The sequence below is a fragment of the Equus przewalskii genome, chromosome 3, assembly GCF_037783145.1.
Source record: "Equus przewalskii isolate Varuska chromosome 3, EquPr2, whole genome shotgun sequence".
NCBI lineage: Eukaryota > Metazoa > Chordata > Mammalia > Perissodactyla > Equidae > Equus > Equus przewalskii.
The window spans coordinates 60043808-60059329 of record NC_091833.1 but is presented as its reverse complement, the minus strand read 5'-3'; the positions used below and the strand labels follow the sequence as shown (position 1 = coordinate 60059329).

The window sequence follows — 15522 nt, the reverse complement described above, 5'->3', positions numbered from 1 at the left end:
TGTAGGTTCATCAGTTGTAACAAATGTACCACTTTGGTGGAGGATGTTGATAATGGGGGAGGCTATGGGTGGGAGGGGAGGGGCAGCGGTATATGAGAACCCTCTGTACATCGTGCTCAATTTTGCTGTGATCCTAAAACTGCTCTAAAAATAGTTTATTTATGGGGCTGGCCCGGTGGCGCAGCAGTTAAGTTCCACTTCAGTGGCCTGGGGTTCGCCAGTTCAAATCCCGGGTGCAGACATGGCAATGCTTGGCAGGCCATGCTGTGGTAGGCATCCCACATATAAAGTAGAGGAAGATGGACACAGATGTTAGTTCAGTGCCAGTCTTCCTCAGCAAAAAGGAGGATTGGCAGATGTTAGATCAGGGCTAGTCTTCCTCCAAAAAAAAAGTCTATTTAAAAGGAAAAGGATGCAGGACTGGTTTTGAAAATTCCCAGGTCCAAGGTATAAATGGGAACTTAGTTTATCACAGAGATAGCATTGCCTATCTGAAGATATTTGCAATATAATTGACCATAGATATATATATATATATCTCCAGAATATATAAAGACCCCCCACAAATCAATAAGAAAAAAGAAAAATGGCTATAGAGGAAAACTACATGGCAAAAGTCCATGTGAAACAATTTCAACCTCACTAGTAATCACTGAATTCCAAATTAAGACAATATCATTTATAAGTGACAGACTGTGTAAATTTTTAGAGTCTAATAACACCAACTATTGACATGGATGTGCTAAAATAGGAACTCCTATGAGTTACTGTTAGGAATGTGCAATTCAGCACTGCTTAGTAAAGTTGAAGAATCATGGCCCTACAACCCAGCAATTCCATTTCTAGGTTTCTATTTAAACTTTGGATAAAGAAAAAACTCTTAAGACATATGCCCAAGGAGACACGTACAAAGATGTTCACTGGGGAAAATTTTTTACATAGCAAAAAAGTGGAAACTAAGTGCTCTTTGGTAGGGTAATGATAAATTGTGGATTTATGAATAAACAATGGGAAACTATACAACAGTTAAAATGAAAGAATCTCCTTTTATCAAAAATCTAATGTTGTTACATAGTCGCCAAAGAATATATACAATGATACCATATGTGTAAAAATTTAAAAGATAATAAATAATACTGTCTACTATATACACACACATCAACATATACATGCACAAACGTAGTAAAAGAAAAAATGACTAAAGGAGTGATAGGTATTAATTTCAAGATAATCATTATCCCAAGAAGGGAGGAAAAATGGCTAAGTGGGGCTTTACAGTCTTAATGTTCTATTTCTTTAAAATAAAAAAAAATGGCAAAAATTAACATTGAATAAATCTGGGAGATTGGTATCTGTTTTGTTATTTTTTATATTTTCCTGTATGTTTGAAAATATCACAGAATGGTAAAATCTTTATAAAATTTTTTGAAAGAGGAAGATTCAAGTATCCTTAAAACAAGAAGTTGTGAAATATAATTTATTGGTTTACTTTCCATGTAATTCCTTTAAACTTCCCCTTTTGTAACATTTTGCAGAATTAGGTTCCCATTTTGTCCTTAATTTTCCTTTAACCCTTGGTCAAATTCCCTTTTAAAGCACTCCTGGATCTCATGTTAACTTAGATATTAGGAATAGCAGGTACACCAAAATTGGATCTTGCTAAGAATGGAACTAGAGGTTTTATTAGAATTTTTAAAAAGATGTTTAGTATAAACATTTTATAGCAACGTTACAAAATATTTTCTGATGATTAATTTTATGTGTCAACTTGACTGGGCTAAGGGATGCCCAGATAGCTAGCCGGTAAAACATTATTTCCGAGTGTGTCTGTGAGGATGTTTCCAGAATAGAGAGCATTTGAATTGGTAGACTGAGCAAAGAAGATCACTCTCACCAGTGTGGATGGGCATCATCCAATCCCTTGAGGGCCTGAAGAGAAAAAAAGGGAGAGGAAGGGCAAATTTGCTCTTTTTGCTTAAGCTGGGACATCCATCTTCGGTCCTGGGACGTTGGCACTCCTGTTCTCAGGCCTTCAGACTTGGAGTGAATCATACCACTGGCTCTCCTGGGTCTCCAGCTTGCAGAAAGTAGATCATGAGAGATCTCAGCCTCCATAATCTTGTAAACCAATTCCTATAATAAATCTTCTCATATATACATAGGATATATTTTATATATATATATATATATATAATTTCTCTCTCTCCAATTGGTTCTATTTCTCTGAAGAACTCTAATACATGCTTAATATATACAGAAAAAGAAAACCCAGTCAGCTATATTCCCACCACACAAACCCAGGAACTATTTTCATATGCATATTATATTTATAAAATTTTAAGTCGGAGTATTATTTTATGCATCTTAAAGAAAAACTCGCTGATATTTAAACTACTTTAGTTTGCTTTCTTACTAGAATTTAAAAATGTGTATGTATTGAAAGAGCTCTCAAGTTTTTTTGTCACAGATATTTAAAAATCACTTACCTACTCTTGTACATGTTTTAAAAAGTGAAACCAATTGGTTAAGGTGCTGCATAAGCTTCTTTGCATTCAAAATTAGACTCTTCTGAACTACCGTTTGATGTGGCATCATAGATGCCCATGTTTTTCCACACGTCACTCTGTGTGCCATTAAGAACCTTGGTGATGCAGCATTTCTTGAGTTCTCCACTCATAAAGGAGGCTTCCAAGGCGTCGGTAACGTTCTGTTTCTTCGTTTGGATGCTGATAACAGGGATGTATTGAGCTTAAGTACACTTAACAGTACTTGAACTTTTCTTTATGTATATATTACACATCAATAAAAAGTTGAAAAATTTAGAAAAATGTTCCACTATTTTTTTTCTGGAATTTTCTTACAAGCTACTGACACTCCTGCAAGTTTTGATACTTGTCCTTGCTTGGTCTTAGCAGACATCAACTTAAGATTTTTAGACTATGAATGTGAAGTCAATGACAATTATGTCAAGACTGTCATTTGGCTGCAAAAATTTTAAGACAAATCCCAATTTCATCAATTAAAAATGTGAAAAATGTCTTAAAATCATTTTATACTTTGCTTTTGAAAATAATAGCATAACATTTTTTCACATTACTACAGTGTTTATACCTTATCTTTGATAACTTTTTATCATATTGATTGTTTAATAGTTGAATATTCCATCTAGTAACTATATACCAAGTTGTTTATTCCCAAATTTTAGATATTTTCTTGCACCTATTTTTGCCACTATAAATTATGTTGCAATGAACATTTCCCTACAGATAGCTTGTAGCAGACATTGCCAGTTGCCTATTCAAAATCCATTTCCCTCTCTTCCTTGCTAACAGAAGCCCAGTTCTGTTGGGGTGGTTATGGTCCATCTAAAGTGAGAGGTCAACAATCCTATTTTCTGCTTTCTTGGCTTCCCCTTTTGGTAGTGTGGTCATGTAACTCAGTTCTGGCTGACACCTAAGGGAAGGCTGTCACACGGATCCTGTGAAAGCTTTTTGCTTTCCTAGTAAATGGGATTGAAGTGGCAATGCCCCTTCTTGTTGCCTTAAACACAGAAGAAATGTCTATAAAGGTAAGGTATTATCATTATCTCCATTTTACAGACGAGGAGACCGCAGCACAGAAATGTTGTGTAACTTGCATGTGGTCATACAGTTGTGTCAGAGTCAGCATTTGAATCCAGATCCTGGCTTCAGTCCACTAAGAATGACAAAGCAGAAAAGAAGCCCAAGATCTTTATGGCATCACTGAGCAGCTGAACTCAGGCCAGCAACTTGTCTTCCTCCAGACTTATGTGAGACTCCAGTTTGGTTAGACTATTTTTAGATGCACATTCTGTTACCTGTAGCAGAACAGTCCCAAACAGACCTCTTGTCAGATTTTGGATCATTTTCTTTGACTAGACTCTCACAAGTGGGTTTGAGTCAAAGGTATGACTATTTTTTAGGCTCTTGGTACACACTACAAATTATTTTCCCTAAGAATTATACTAACAGCACTTTTGCTAACATTGGGTATTGCTGGCTAGAGTCAGAAGGTCTCAAAACTAAAGATGACTCCAGCACCTCATCAGCAACTAATGGAAGAGAGTAATGAAGAAGGCAAGACTACAACTCCTCTGGAGAATTTTCAAATCAATCCTTGCCTTGGTTTAAGGTGCAATTTAAAACAAAATTCACAACAGAGTCTTAAGTCTAAAGCTACCTTTATTCCCCAGCCTCAAAAAGTTATTCTGTCTCTTATACAGTGACATAAGTAAAAACACGTACACTCTAAAAGATTCAGAAAGTAAAGTAAAAAGAAAAAAAAATTCACACATGAACCCAACTCCAAAGAACCACATTTAATATTTGGTATATTTCCTCTCAGGCTTTTATTATTCCCCATTTTCTTATATGTATAATTGGATCCTACTATAAACACTTTTGTATTTTGTTCTTTTCATTTATAATAAGCATTTCCTATTGTAAACATTTTAACAGCTGCATAATATTCCATCATGTGAATAAATCATAGTTTAACCATTTCCATACTGAGATCAGATTGACAAAACAACGAAAGCAGAATTTACAGAAGGAAATAAGATTACCAAATTAGGAGTGCCCTCTACAAATACATGGTATTTAAATAGTACAGAATTAGCTGTGCTCTCTGTTTTTGCTTGCATTTTTAAACAAGTACAGAACAAAGACTGTACTAGGAAAGAAAAGAGAAAAAAGAGAAAATGTTCCACATCAGTGTCTTACTTTCCTATTCATATTCAAGATCTTTTAAAAATCTCATATGATACATTCCAAAGCAACAGTTAATTTTTAGTTTTGTTTTTATACAATGAAAGGATGTCACTTGCTACAACTGTTTTATCACTTGGTAAAATGCAGTTTAAAAATGTGTATCTAAAATAGTTTGAAGAACAGAATATTCTGATTCCTTAAACATTCTGGTTAATACAGAGTTGCCATGCAACACTCTATATAGATCATAAGTTTTCAAAGAATTAGAATATGAAGTAATGAAAACAAAATTTATATCAATCCTAACATTAAAAAAATTATGCCAACTTTTAAACCCTAACTTTCTTTTATGATTCAGATATATTTCCTACTGCTGCCCTATTCATCGTAAGCATCAGTTTGTTGGCAAAGAGACATTTCACCCTCCTGCCAGCTGAACTGCCCCTTCTTCAGGGTGCCCCGAGCCCTATGCTGTGCCTTTTTTGATAGCTCTATAAGTGGCCTTGTATAGTATAGTCATTTTGTAAGTCTATTCCCTTCATTGGATTTAAAAGTTTCTATACGGCACGAACATTGTGTTTGCAACCCACACAGCACCCAGCAGAGTGCTTTGCACACAGTGAGCATTCAATATACATTTTCGTATTTCAAACTAGTTCCCCCCAAAATGGATGGGAGGTAAAACAAATATTTGTAGCAACTGTAACTGTTATTTCAAGTAAATTAAGCAAAAGATAAAATAAAAACTGATATCTAATCTTTGATGATTTACTGAATGCTTGCTTCATAGCAAATACCACGCTTAGCGCCTATAAACACTACCTCTCAAAATTCTCAGAACAATCAGTGAGGTAGGTGGTATTATATTTTCAGAGAGAAAATGGACAGAGATTAAATTATGTATACAAACATTTGCTGAGCATCCACACACCAGGCATTGAACAAGCACTGGGGATACAGCAGAGAACACACTCTGCCTTTTATGGAGCTTATTTTCTAGTGGAACTTGCTAAGATCACATACAGTCACACGTTGCTTAACAATGGGGATACATTCTGAGAAATGTGTCGTTAGGCAATTTTGTCATCGTGCAAACATTAGAGTGCACTCACACAAATCTAGATGGTATAGCCTACTACACACCTAGGCTATATGGTACTAATCTTAGGGGATCACTAAGATCATACATGCAGCCTGTCACTGACCAAAATGTCATAATGTGGTACATGACTGTACATAATATATCAGCATTGTAGATTAACATATCATTTTATATATATAATGATCTTGGACAATATGAGTTCTTCCCTGAAATGGATTCATTCTCAATGTTGACAAAAATTTGAAACTGAAAAGCTAAAGCTTAGACTCTGATGACTTCTTAAAAGGTAAAAGTTAACCTGAAAGGTCACTCTGCTTTTACTGGCAGCATCCGACCTTGTGAGGATCTGATCTTCAAATTTATAGTAAAACAGGAAATCTTCTCAAGAGAAGATTTATGAAATAATAAAAGGGGGCCGGCCCTGTGGCCGAGTGGTTAAGTTTGTGTGCTCGGCTGCTGTGGCCCAGGATTTCACTCGTTCGGATCCTGGGCGCAGACATGGCACTGCTTGTCAGGCCATGTTGAGGCGGCATCCCACGTGCCACAAGTAGAAGGACCAGCAACTAAGATATACAACTATGTACAGGGGAGATTTGGGGAGATAAAGCAGAAAAAAAAAAAGATTGGCAACAGTTGTTAGCTCAGGTGCCAGTCTTTAAAAAAAATAAAAATAATAAAAGGAATCAGAGATAAGATACCATGGGATTAAAGAAACAAAAGAGAGTTAAGACTGCACCTTTTTAAGCCAGATATTTTCTATCTTGCATATAAACCTCAGTTAAGAGCAGGGTGAAGCCACAGTAGAAGAACAGGAGTCAGAACACAGAATGGACTTTGGCCTCTCGGCAGCTAAGTCGGGTGGGAAAGTCCAGGGGAAGGCTGAAACATCCAGGCACCATCACAATATACTCAGCAAAACTGTGGACCATAGCTGCTATGCCATTTTGAATTTTACTTACTTCTCTCTGGAGCTAGACACATAAGGAGATACCCAGCTGAAAAATGCAGAAAGAAAAAAGCAGTTTTGGGTCTGAAATATTCAAATGCACATTGGACACTTCCTGTGAAACACTGAAGTTGCTGGGGTTGACTCTGAGAGCTCCCCTCACTAGAACAGTGCAATTTAATCATTAAACCTTAAGGTTTTCACAACTAATCCTCACTGACTGGGGGCATCTTAAAGAAAGTCATGAAGTTTCATTCAATAAAAACTGAAATTGAACTCGGAAAGTGAACAGAATACTGGAAAGGGAACAAGAAAAGTGGTTTTAGAAGCTGTTTTCTAATTCCGAGTGGGAAGAAAACTGCTTTTACTCTAATTTAAGTAAGATAGAGCAATTTTCTCATCTACCACAATGTTATCTAAGAAATCTGAGGCAAAAGCACGGAACTATTTCCAAATGCAATAACTTGCAAACAGAGAGACAGACCATGGCTCTCGTGTCCCCTGAAATCTACTCAAGCATGCCTAGGGAAGGGAGACCAACATGCACCAGTCAACACACAAGAATACCTATTTGACATCAGAAACCCTTTATTGAGACCAGGCAAAGAGTGGGCTGAAAATATTTCAGGGAGAAGGAAGGCTGAGGAAACCAATCTGATTTCTTTTTCCTCTGAGTGGGCAGCGCAAATGATGGACCAAAGACACTCCAAGATTACTCTTTACACTAAGGCAATTTAAAAAGTGAGGTCTTAACCAAAAAGCCTGTACTTGCATTCAAAAAAATATTCAAATCTTTTGGATGGACTAAAAGACCTAAACTGTCTACCCAAAATCTGTACAGCAGGGACCTGTTTTCAGCAGGTAAGCCTATTTACAAGTAAGAACCTCTTACTCTTGTAACATTGTCCTATTTCATTTTTAGAGAATTGTAACTCCCATTCTCTGCAGAGTTAGTCTGTAAGGCCTCAGAGACCCCATAGAAATATGAACCTATTTCTATTGGAGAACTATTTACAGTGCACTATAAATACACATATACATACTCGCTCCCCTATCCCTCAAATAGGCTGTGAACACCTTGAGTGAGGGGTTATGGCTCATTCATTTTGGTATCTACAGTGACAATTAGTAGGCACTCCACAATTATTTTTTGCATAAATGCTAAATCAAATGATTTTACAATACCACTACTGTTTACATTTCAAATGTTCCCACCACTACCCCACATAAAAAACATCAAATTGCTACCAAGTCCATGGTATTTTTCACAAAATAGTGCTTCAGGAGTTTTTAATGTTAACAAACATTCTTGATTTGCTAATTTTCAACATAATGACACAAATTTGGCTTTCTCTTTGGAATGGAAAACTTGTTTGGAGGTTACTTCATTCTTTTTCTCTTTTTTAAAAGTGCATCTCGTAGTGCCAGCTGGAAGATAAGAAAAAAGTATTTAAACATGGTAACTCTTGGGTACCCCATCACAGTAATTTGGTTATATGGAAGTATACCAAGATGGAATCACTAAGTCAATACATCATCCTGAAAAACTACAAATAGTGAAATACTCTATAACAGATCGAATCAGTATCCAGGCTGGGGCCTCCTCACTGCTAGGAAAACAGGCAAAGCTCTTGACCGCTGTTCCCACATCATGGGACAAAAGCTCAAAACAGGAAGAGATAGAGAATGCAGAGACTGGAGCAACATGTGTCTCCAGGGATGGTACTTCTCTAATGTACGCAGCTCTTAATATTTTAGAGTTCATCTAAAATTCTTAACAGTCTCATCCAAATTAAAGCCAACAGGAAAACAGATTTTTCTTCACAATCACCTTTTCCAAGATTACATATACTCCACCAAATATGGCATATATGGACCATTTAAAAATTTGTAAATGGCATCCAGCGTTTGTGCAGATTTAAGATAACTCTATATAATATACAATTTGGAAAACAGAAAAATGTCCCCTTAGTTGCAGATTTTCAAGTGGGTTTGTTTAATGCAGTAAATGAACTAAGAAAACTTTACAACAAGTAAATGCTAACACTTATCCTTTATCATGGCTCAAATATGAAGAAATTAACTCAGAAATCAAAACGCTGACAATTGTGGCTTAAGGCAAAAATAGTTATTCTAGTTAATAAGGACTAATTTGAAACTTGTTTAATTCAAAGTGAACCCATGAAAGCCTTTAAAAAAAAAAAAGTTTTACAGTGCTCAAAATAAACAGAATATTAAACAAAAGATTATAAAGAATAAACTCAAATTTAAAAAAAAGATAACCAAGGTCAATGTACACATCTTAAGTGTGTGATGGATACTATTCCAGTAATTCCCAAGCACCACTCTTTGATTCCTAGAAACTCTGAAAGATCTCTAGCTTTTGAATTTTCACAAGATACGTGTTAATTTTTTTGCTTTGTTAAAGCATTTTTTGGGGTGGAAGTTGCCTGGCCCTACATCTAAATGTTCACACTTTCTGGATATTATGACTTTAAGTTATTGACTCCTTGCCTTTAGCTTATATCTCAGTCTTGGTACGTCTTTGCAGAGGCAGAACAGCTGGGATACTTAAGGTAGAAAAAAATTAACAAATTCATTTTAACCTAATTTGCATGGCTAAGGAGATATTTCTCAGATTCATCTGTGTCTGATTTTCTCACGTAAAATCAGTTTAATCACAGTACCTGCTCATGTTGTCGTATATTGATTAAATGAGTTAAAATATGGAAAGCTCTAGAATAGATAAGCCACATGGTAAGAACTGTATGTTAGCCAATAATGTTATAACCTAGGGTTACATGGATTTAATTCCACTCATTAAACTTTGTAACAAAACACAGACTACTCTCAGACATATCTCAGCTCCCTTTCTCCTTCAAATGCCACCACCGGAACATAAGGAACAGGTATATTCTCCCTTCTCTTCCTTCATCTTTCTAAAGGCTTCACTGCAAGATGCTCCTCTCATTCTCTCTTAGGGGCTTTCCCTTCCTTTTCTAGTCTCATCTCTTTTTGAGGATGCTGTACAGTTCACTGTCCAATACAGCAGCCACGAGCTACATGTGGCTGTTGGGCTTCTGAAATATGGCTAGCCCAAACTGAGATGTGCTGCAGGTGTAGAACACAAACTGGATTTCCATTAGTTCAAAAATAAAAATGTAAAGCATCTCATTAATAATTTTTATATTCATTACATGTTGGAATGATACTATTTTGGATATACTGGGTTAAATAAAATATGTTACTAAAATTAATTTCACCTCTCTTTTACTTTTTTATTTTAAAATTATATATGTAGTATATATATTAAAATTATATATTACATTTCTATTGGACAGTGCTGGTCTAGAGTGAAGGAGAAAATGGAGAAAATCAGGAACCTGGAGTGAAATTTTGTAATGAAAAGACCTTGGAGAAAATACAGGGCAAGGAAACATCTAGAAATTCTGATTAATTTCAGATTCCAAAAGACAAGAAAATTGGAGAATAATGAAAAGTATTCTTGAACCAAAAGTGCCTATGTCCAATGAACTCTTAATTTACTCTAAATAAAAATTCTTCAGTGTGAAACAGATGTTTTACAACTCAAGAGGTTCTGACAAGAAACAAAGCAAGGCTTCTCTATCATACCAAAAAAGGCATGCTAAGGACACAGAGGAAGTAGAGAGTAGGGAAACACCCTTAGCTGAAATGTAGCAAGGTCCCCAAAACCTCATCATGAAGCAAGGCCTGCCAGCTGAGTGATTACTGTTTCCTCAACCAGAAAATCTTATAAAGGGCTGGTGAAGGATAAACTAATGGATTTAACCAATTCAACTATTAATTTAAATTGAATTGGCAAAATTCAGAGTATTTAAAATCTTAAGTGGCACCTTTCCTTTCACCTCAATTTCAACAACTTCTATTCAAAATGCTATCACTTTATTATTATTCTTTTCTTTTTCTTCTTCTTCTTTTGTTTTTTTTTGCTGAGGAAGATTTTCCCCAAGCTAATATTTGTGCCACTCTTCCTCTATTATGTATGTGGGTTGCTGCCACAGCATGGCCACTGACAAGTAGTATAGGTCCATGCCTGGGCCCTGAACCCATGGTGCTGGAGCAGAGCAGGCTGAACTTAACCAGTAGGCCATGGGGCTGGCCGCAACTTTATTATTTACATAATGTTACTAAACACAGTATAGAACTAGAAAGATCAAATAAACAAAGAGGTAGACTTTAAATAGTACCTCAATTCAGTTAATACTGACTGACCTGGTTCCCGCACAGACAGAGCACTGCCCTGGAGTTATATTCAGGCCTGGCAGGCTCATCATTGGCTAGCAATGTAGAAACACGTGTTCAGAATGTGGGACTACTTTATCCTTGATCTGTTTTCCTGGAGATTCTTCAGGATACACTTAGATACACTCTGGTACACTCTCAGTAGAGGAAGATATAAAAACATAAATTTGTTCTACTACAATGAATTACTGAATAAGCCAACAGAGCAACAAGGGACTACCTATCAAAGGTCAAATGAAATACCTATCAAAATGGATAAAATGAAATCCCAAAGGCCTGTAAACAGAAAGTCTTTGTAAAAGGGCACATAGAGGAAGGGTCCTGCCAATGATAGAACTGTTTAGTTTGCACTACTTTCCTGAAACTCTTTCTAAGATAGTACCACGAATAATTATTGCTTTTTGGAAAAAAAATAGCAGGCACATAATAAGCACTCAAAAATTGTTATTCAGGTAATTTAGATATTATACTTCACAGATGCTGTGTCAGAGAATTTCAGCATAGGAATAGATGACAGAGATCATCTAGCTTGCACTTCTTTATTTATAGAGGAGAAAAATGGACTCCCCTTGGTCACACTGCTGAATCTCAACGAAGTCAGGTCTAGGATTTACATGCCCTGACCACTTTCCACCTCTCCAATCTCTCTCATAATGCTCCCCATTAATCCTAAAACACACCTAATACAAGGTCTTTAGAAGGCACACCTCCATCTCAAATGTAAACAACTCTTAGAATGGTAACACTATTCTAGCCAGCCAAGCTTCAGCCAAGTTCAGCCAAGTTGAACTCACCTGCTTTTCTCGGAAGGAACGCTTATTTTTCGACCGGACATTATGGCTATACCGCATCATCATAAAATTCTTCTGTTTTTTCTTCTCTTTATTTGTGGAACTTGAAAATGGATTCATTTTGGTTTTCTTCCTCACAAATTCTTTTCGGTCTGTCTTTCCAGCCTATCACACAAATAGATTGGTATTTCTTCTTAAACAATGTACTTTAGGAGTTATCTACTCAACACACATCTCCTCTGTGCCAGGTGCTCCACTGGATGCAAAGGACACAAAGATGGATGGAACATAGTCCTTGCTCCCTAGCAACTCAGTCCAGCGAAGAAATAACCATGATGTATTGTAATGGGACAAGGGGAGTTCAGTGGAAGAAAAGGTCGTAACTCAGGCTGATGAGATCAGAGGAGGTTCCCAGAAAGGGGGAGTCATGAGCTGTTTTTTGTAGGATGAAAGCAGGGAAAAGGAGGGGAGGGGTAAAGCATTTCAGGAAGTAGGGACAGTATATGCAAAGGTGTGGAGGAGAAAGAACATGGGTTTTTAAACTTATCTAAACAGGTTTCAGTACAAATGGAATGCAGAGTGATGTTAAGCCAGTATGGGATAGTGCTTAAAACAAGTAAAGGAACAGAAAATGAAGTAGGAAATGTAGGCAGTTGGAAATGTACAATCACAAACAGCCACAGCACTTGGCAGAGGCTTTCATCAACGACTGTAAGCATTCCTCTGCTTTCCTGATAGCTCTGATAAAGGTACTGAGCTTCCCTGAGACAGAACATGTACTAGTGCTATTCTCTACATCTTGTGTTGGATGGTGGTTACATGGCTATCTAGTTGTTAAAACTCATCTAACTGAACACCTAATATCTGTGCATGTTATTCTATGTTAATTATACCTTTATTTAAAACACCAAAATAAAATACTGCTGTTCTGTGGCTATCCAAGTTCTGGGTCCTATTTCATTTTGTTCACTTTCTCGTTAAAGAACTAGGGAACCATGTGCCTCACTCACCATTGCAGTTGCTAGTCTTGTCTCCTTGTCAGACTTTGGCTTTTTATGAAGGCGTTCAATGTCCCGAAGAGAAAGTAATTCACCCCTGAAGTGAAGGAAAAAATATAGTATGAAACAAGGGTGGAACTCCTTCCCTAGTACTTTCATTACCATGGCAGCTGACTGAAGACCTGATGGATGTGCCATTTTACCTGGGCTCCTCATCACTGTCTATTTCAATGTATTTCCTCTTTTGGGCTTTCCCAGGGGCAGCATCGAGTTCTTTCCTCATCTGGGCCATGCGGATTTTCTGGAAGTCTTCCTGAGTTAAAACTCGGCTAGTGCTGATGGCTGCAGCTTTGGCTTTCCGCTCCTCCATGGGCATGCTGTTCAGCTTCCTGGACTTGAAAGCACACAACAAAGGCTTAAATGGCTATGAGCTCAAGTGAGAGCTTAGTCCCCCAACAAGAGCCAGCAGAAATGAAGTCTTAATAAAAATCACTCATGCACATGTAAAAGGAAATTTTAAGACTTACAATTTCTTGCTGTTCTTCATCGGAAGAGTGGTGCACATCAACCCACTCACCATCAGCATCTGACTCTTCACTGAGACTGGTACTTTCCCACCCTTCTGAGTGAAAAAGAGCACACCGTTTGTACTACCACTTTATGTTGAGTACTCATAGTAAGTTGAGGTAAATTAAGCAAAACGGAAGTTAGGTAATGAACCTCAAACAGATGCTCTACCAAGTAAGAACTGAGCAATAGTTACTGATGAGTAAGCCATATAACTTTAATTAATTTAAGGAATGGGGAATAAACACTGACCTAGTATCTAGCATGAGTCAAAACTTCACAATCACTTCCTCTAACCTTCACAACTTGACAGAAGAGGAACAGACTCTCAAAGCTAAGTAAACTGCCCCAAGCCACACTGCTAGAAATGCAGCTTACAATGAAATCATGAAAATCATGTCTGATTCTAGAGCCCATGTTCTTTCCACCAAACCAATTGTATCCATCAAAACTGCACTTCTACATTTATCTTGGCCACACAGCAAATATCTGACTAAGTATATTTATACATGTTTGAGAAACTGGCTAGAAACAAGTCATTTGGAGAACTGAGGTAGAAGATTCCAGATGTGAAAGAACCTTGTAGATACCTCAAAAAAGAGGTATTAGAGTTCCTAATGGAGCCACCGCAGTAAGCTTTCAAAATCAGATATGTGCAAGCTTTCAGTGGTTACCCATATTCTATCTGACAGTGCCCCAGCTCTTTCTTATGGTATACACACAACCACCCGTGATAAGGTCCCAAGCCTACCTCTAGTCTCCTATCTTGCTATGCCTCACCCTGTATCCTACATTCAAATAGTTTCCTAAATCCTTCAGGACTCACAGTTTGCCTGGAAAGTCTCAACTATTCTACCATTCCTCACTCATCATTCAAGACATAGCTCATTGCTCACCAGCTCCTTGAAGCCTCTTTTGAACCTCTGAGGTGGACCTGACCTCTCCCCTGCCCTTATGCCCTACTCCAATCATAAAGCCTGTTAATGCTTTATTGGATGTTTATGAAAGGCCAGGGCAGGAACGATATCATTCATCTTTACTTTTACAGTGGTCAGCTCATAACTAATGCTTAAAAAACCTTTGTTGAAATAATGAATGAACAAATAGGAAGAGACAGGACCCTAGCAACCAATGCAATAAACACTAACCCTGGAAATCAACAAGCATTCTCCTTCAACAGGAGAATCTGGAGGACTGCTAAGGACTAATCCTCATCATTTTTTTCTAGGCAACTAACAAAAAATCATTATCTTTCCCAAGTGCCAACCAGGAAGCTTTGATAAGGGGCAGCCACTTTGAAGGACATGAAAAGGCATCTCCTACACTAGAATGTAAGTTCCCCAAGAGCAGAAACCATGTCTATTTGACCCCCAATGCTTGTAACAATTCTTGGCAAGTAGTTATTGCTCAGTAAATATCTGCTGAATGAACGTTGAAACAGCATAAAGATTTCAAGGTCAATACAGATATAGAAGTGACTTTTGTCCTGAATAATGGTGAAATAAAAACGAACCTTCATCGTTTTCAGCATTCTCTTCTTCTTTTTCAACTTCCAGAATTTCTGCTCCTGGAATGTAATCTTTAGCATCTAATTCTCCATATTCTTGCACTCTTGCTTCTATGGAGGCCTCTGTAGGTTTACCCTAAGGGAAAGAACACTGTTTTTAATAAGGTGCTTGGATTGCAAAACATTATTCATGTGAAGGATTCTCTAGGATTATAAATTTAGAAGGGAAAATCACAAAAAATGGAAGTAATCAAATGACAAAAATAGTTCACTTATGTCTTAGGTCAAAATAAATCCTCTAGCCAGGACTCTGCCCACTATTTTCTTGCTTTCTTCTGATCCAGATCAAGAAACTGGCAGTTATCACAGAGTAACTGCTGACTCTTAAGTCTCAAGATCACCACCTGTTACACACATGCAGCTTCCCTCCTAACTTGAAAGAGGTAGAATCTGGCTGGGGAATAGCCTGTTAAATACTGGCATCAGCTAAAGACTTGAAACAGCCTATTAGGTCTATAACACTCACACATCACCAAAGAGCATGAATCAACTACAAAATATTTAAGGCAACGGTATTCAATCAACTGTATTCTGAGC

General features: G+C 37.2%; 1 protein-coding gene and 1 long non-coding RNA gene across 5 annotated transcripts in view; both read right to left on the bottom strand.

The window, feature by feature from the left end:
• Positions 1 to 1660: 1660 nt before the first annotated feature.
• Positions 1661 to 2726, bottom strand: LOC139082556 (uncharacterized). The gene is made up of 2 exons (XR_011538669.1): positions 2487 to 2726; positions 1661 to 2077 (listed from the first exon to the last, which is right to left on the bottom strand). It is a non-coding gene; the product is annotated as an uncharacterized lncRNA (long non-coding RNA).
• A 1458-nt stretch (positions 2727 to 4184) lies between these two features.
• SDAD1 (SDA1 domain containing 1) overlaps positions 4185 to 15522 on the bottom strand; it is a 34062-nt gene continuing 22724 nt past the window's right edge. For 2 of the 4 annotated variants that reach the window (XM_008537206.2, XM_008537208.2), the window contains exons 17-22: positions 14932 to 15061; positions 13379 to 13473; positions 13055 to 13245; positions 12864 to 12948; positions 11857 to 12018; positions 4185 to 8206 (exon numbers count right to left, since the gene is read on the bottom strand). In XM_008537206.2, coding sequence (XP_008535428.1) covers positions 8159 to 8206; positions 11857 to 12018; positions 12864 to 12948; positions 13055 to 13245; positions 13379 to 13473; positions 14932 to 15061 — 711 coding nt within the window. In that variant the 3' untranslated portion in view covers positions 4185 to 8158. The remainder of the gene's footprint in view (positions 8207 to 11856; positions 12019 to 12863; positions 12949 to 13054; positions 13246 to 13378; positions 13474 to 14931; positions 15062 to 15522) is intronic. The other 2 variants (XM_008537207.2, XM_070614629.1) reach the window with 1 other exon arrangement.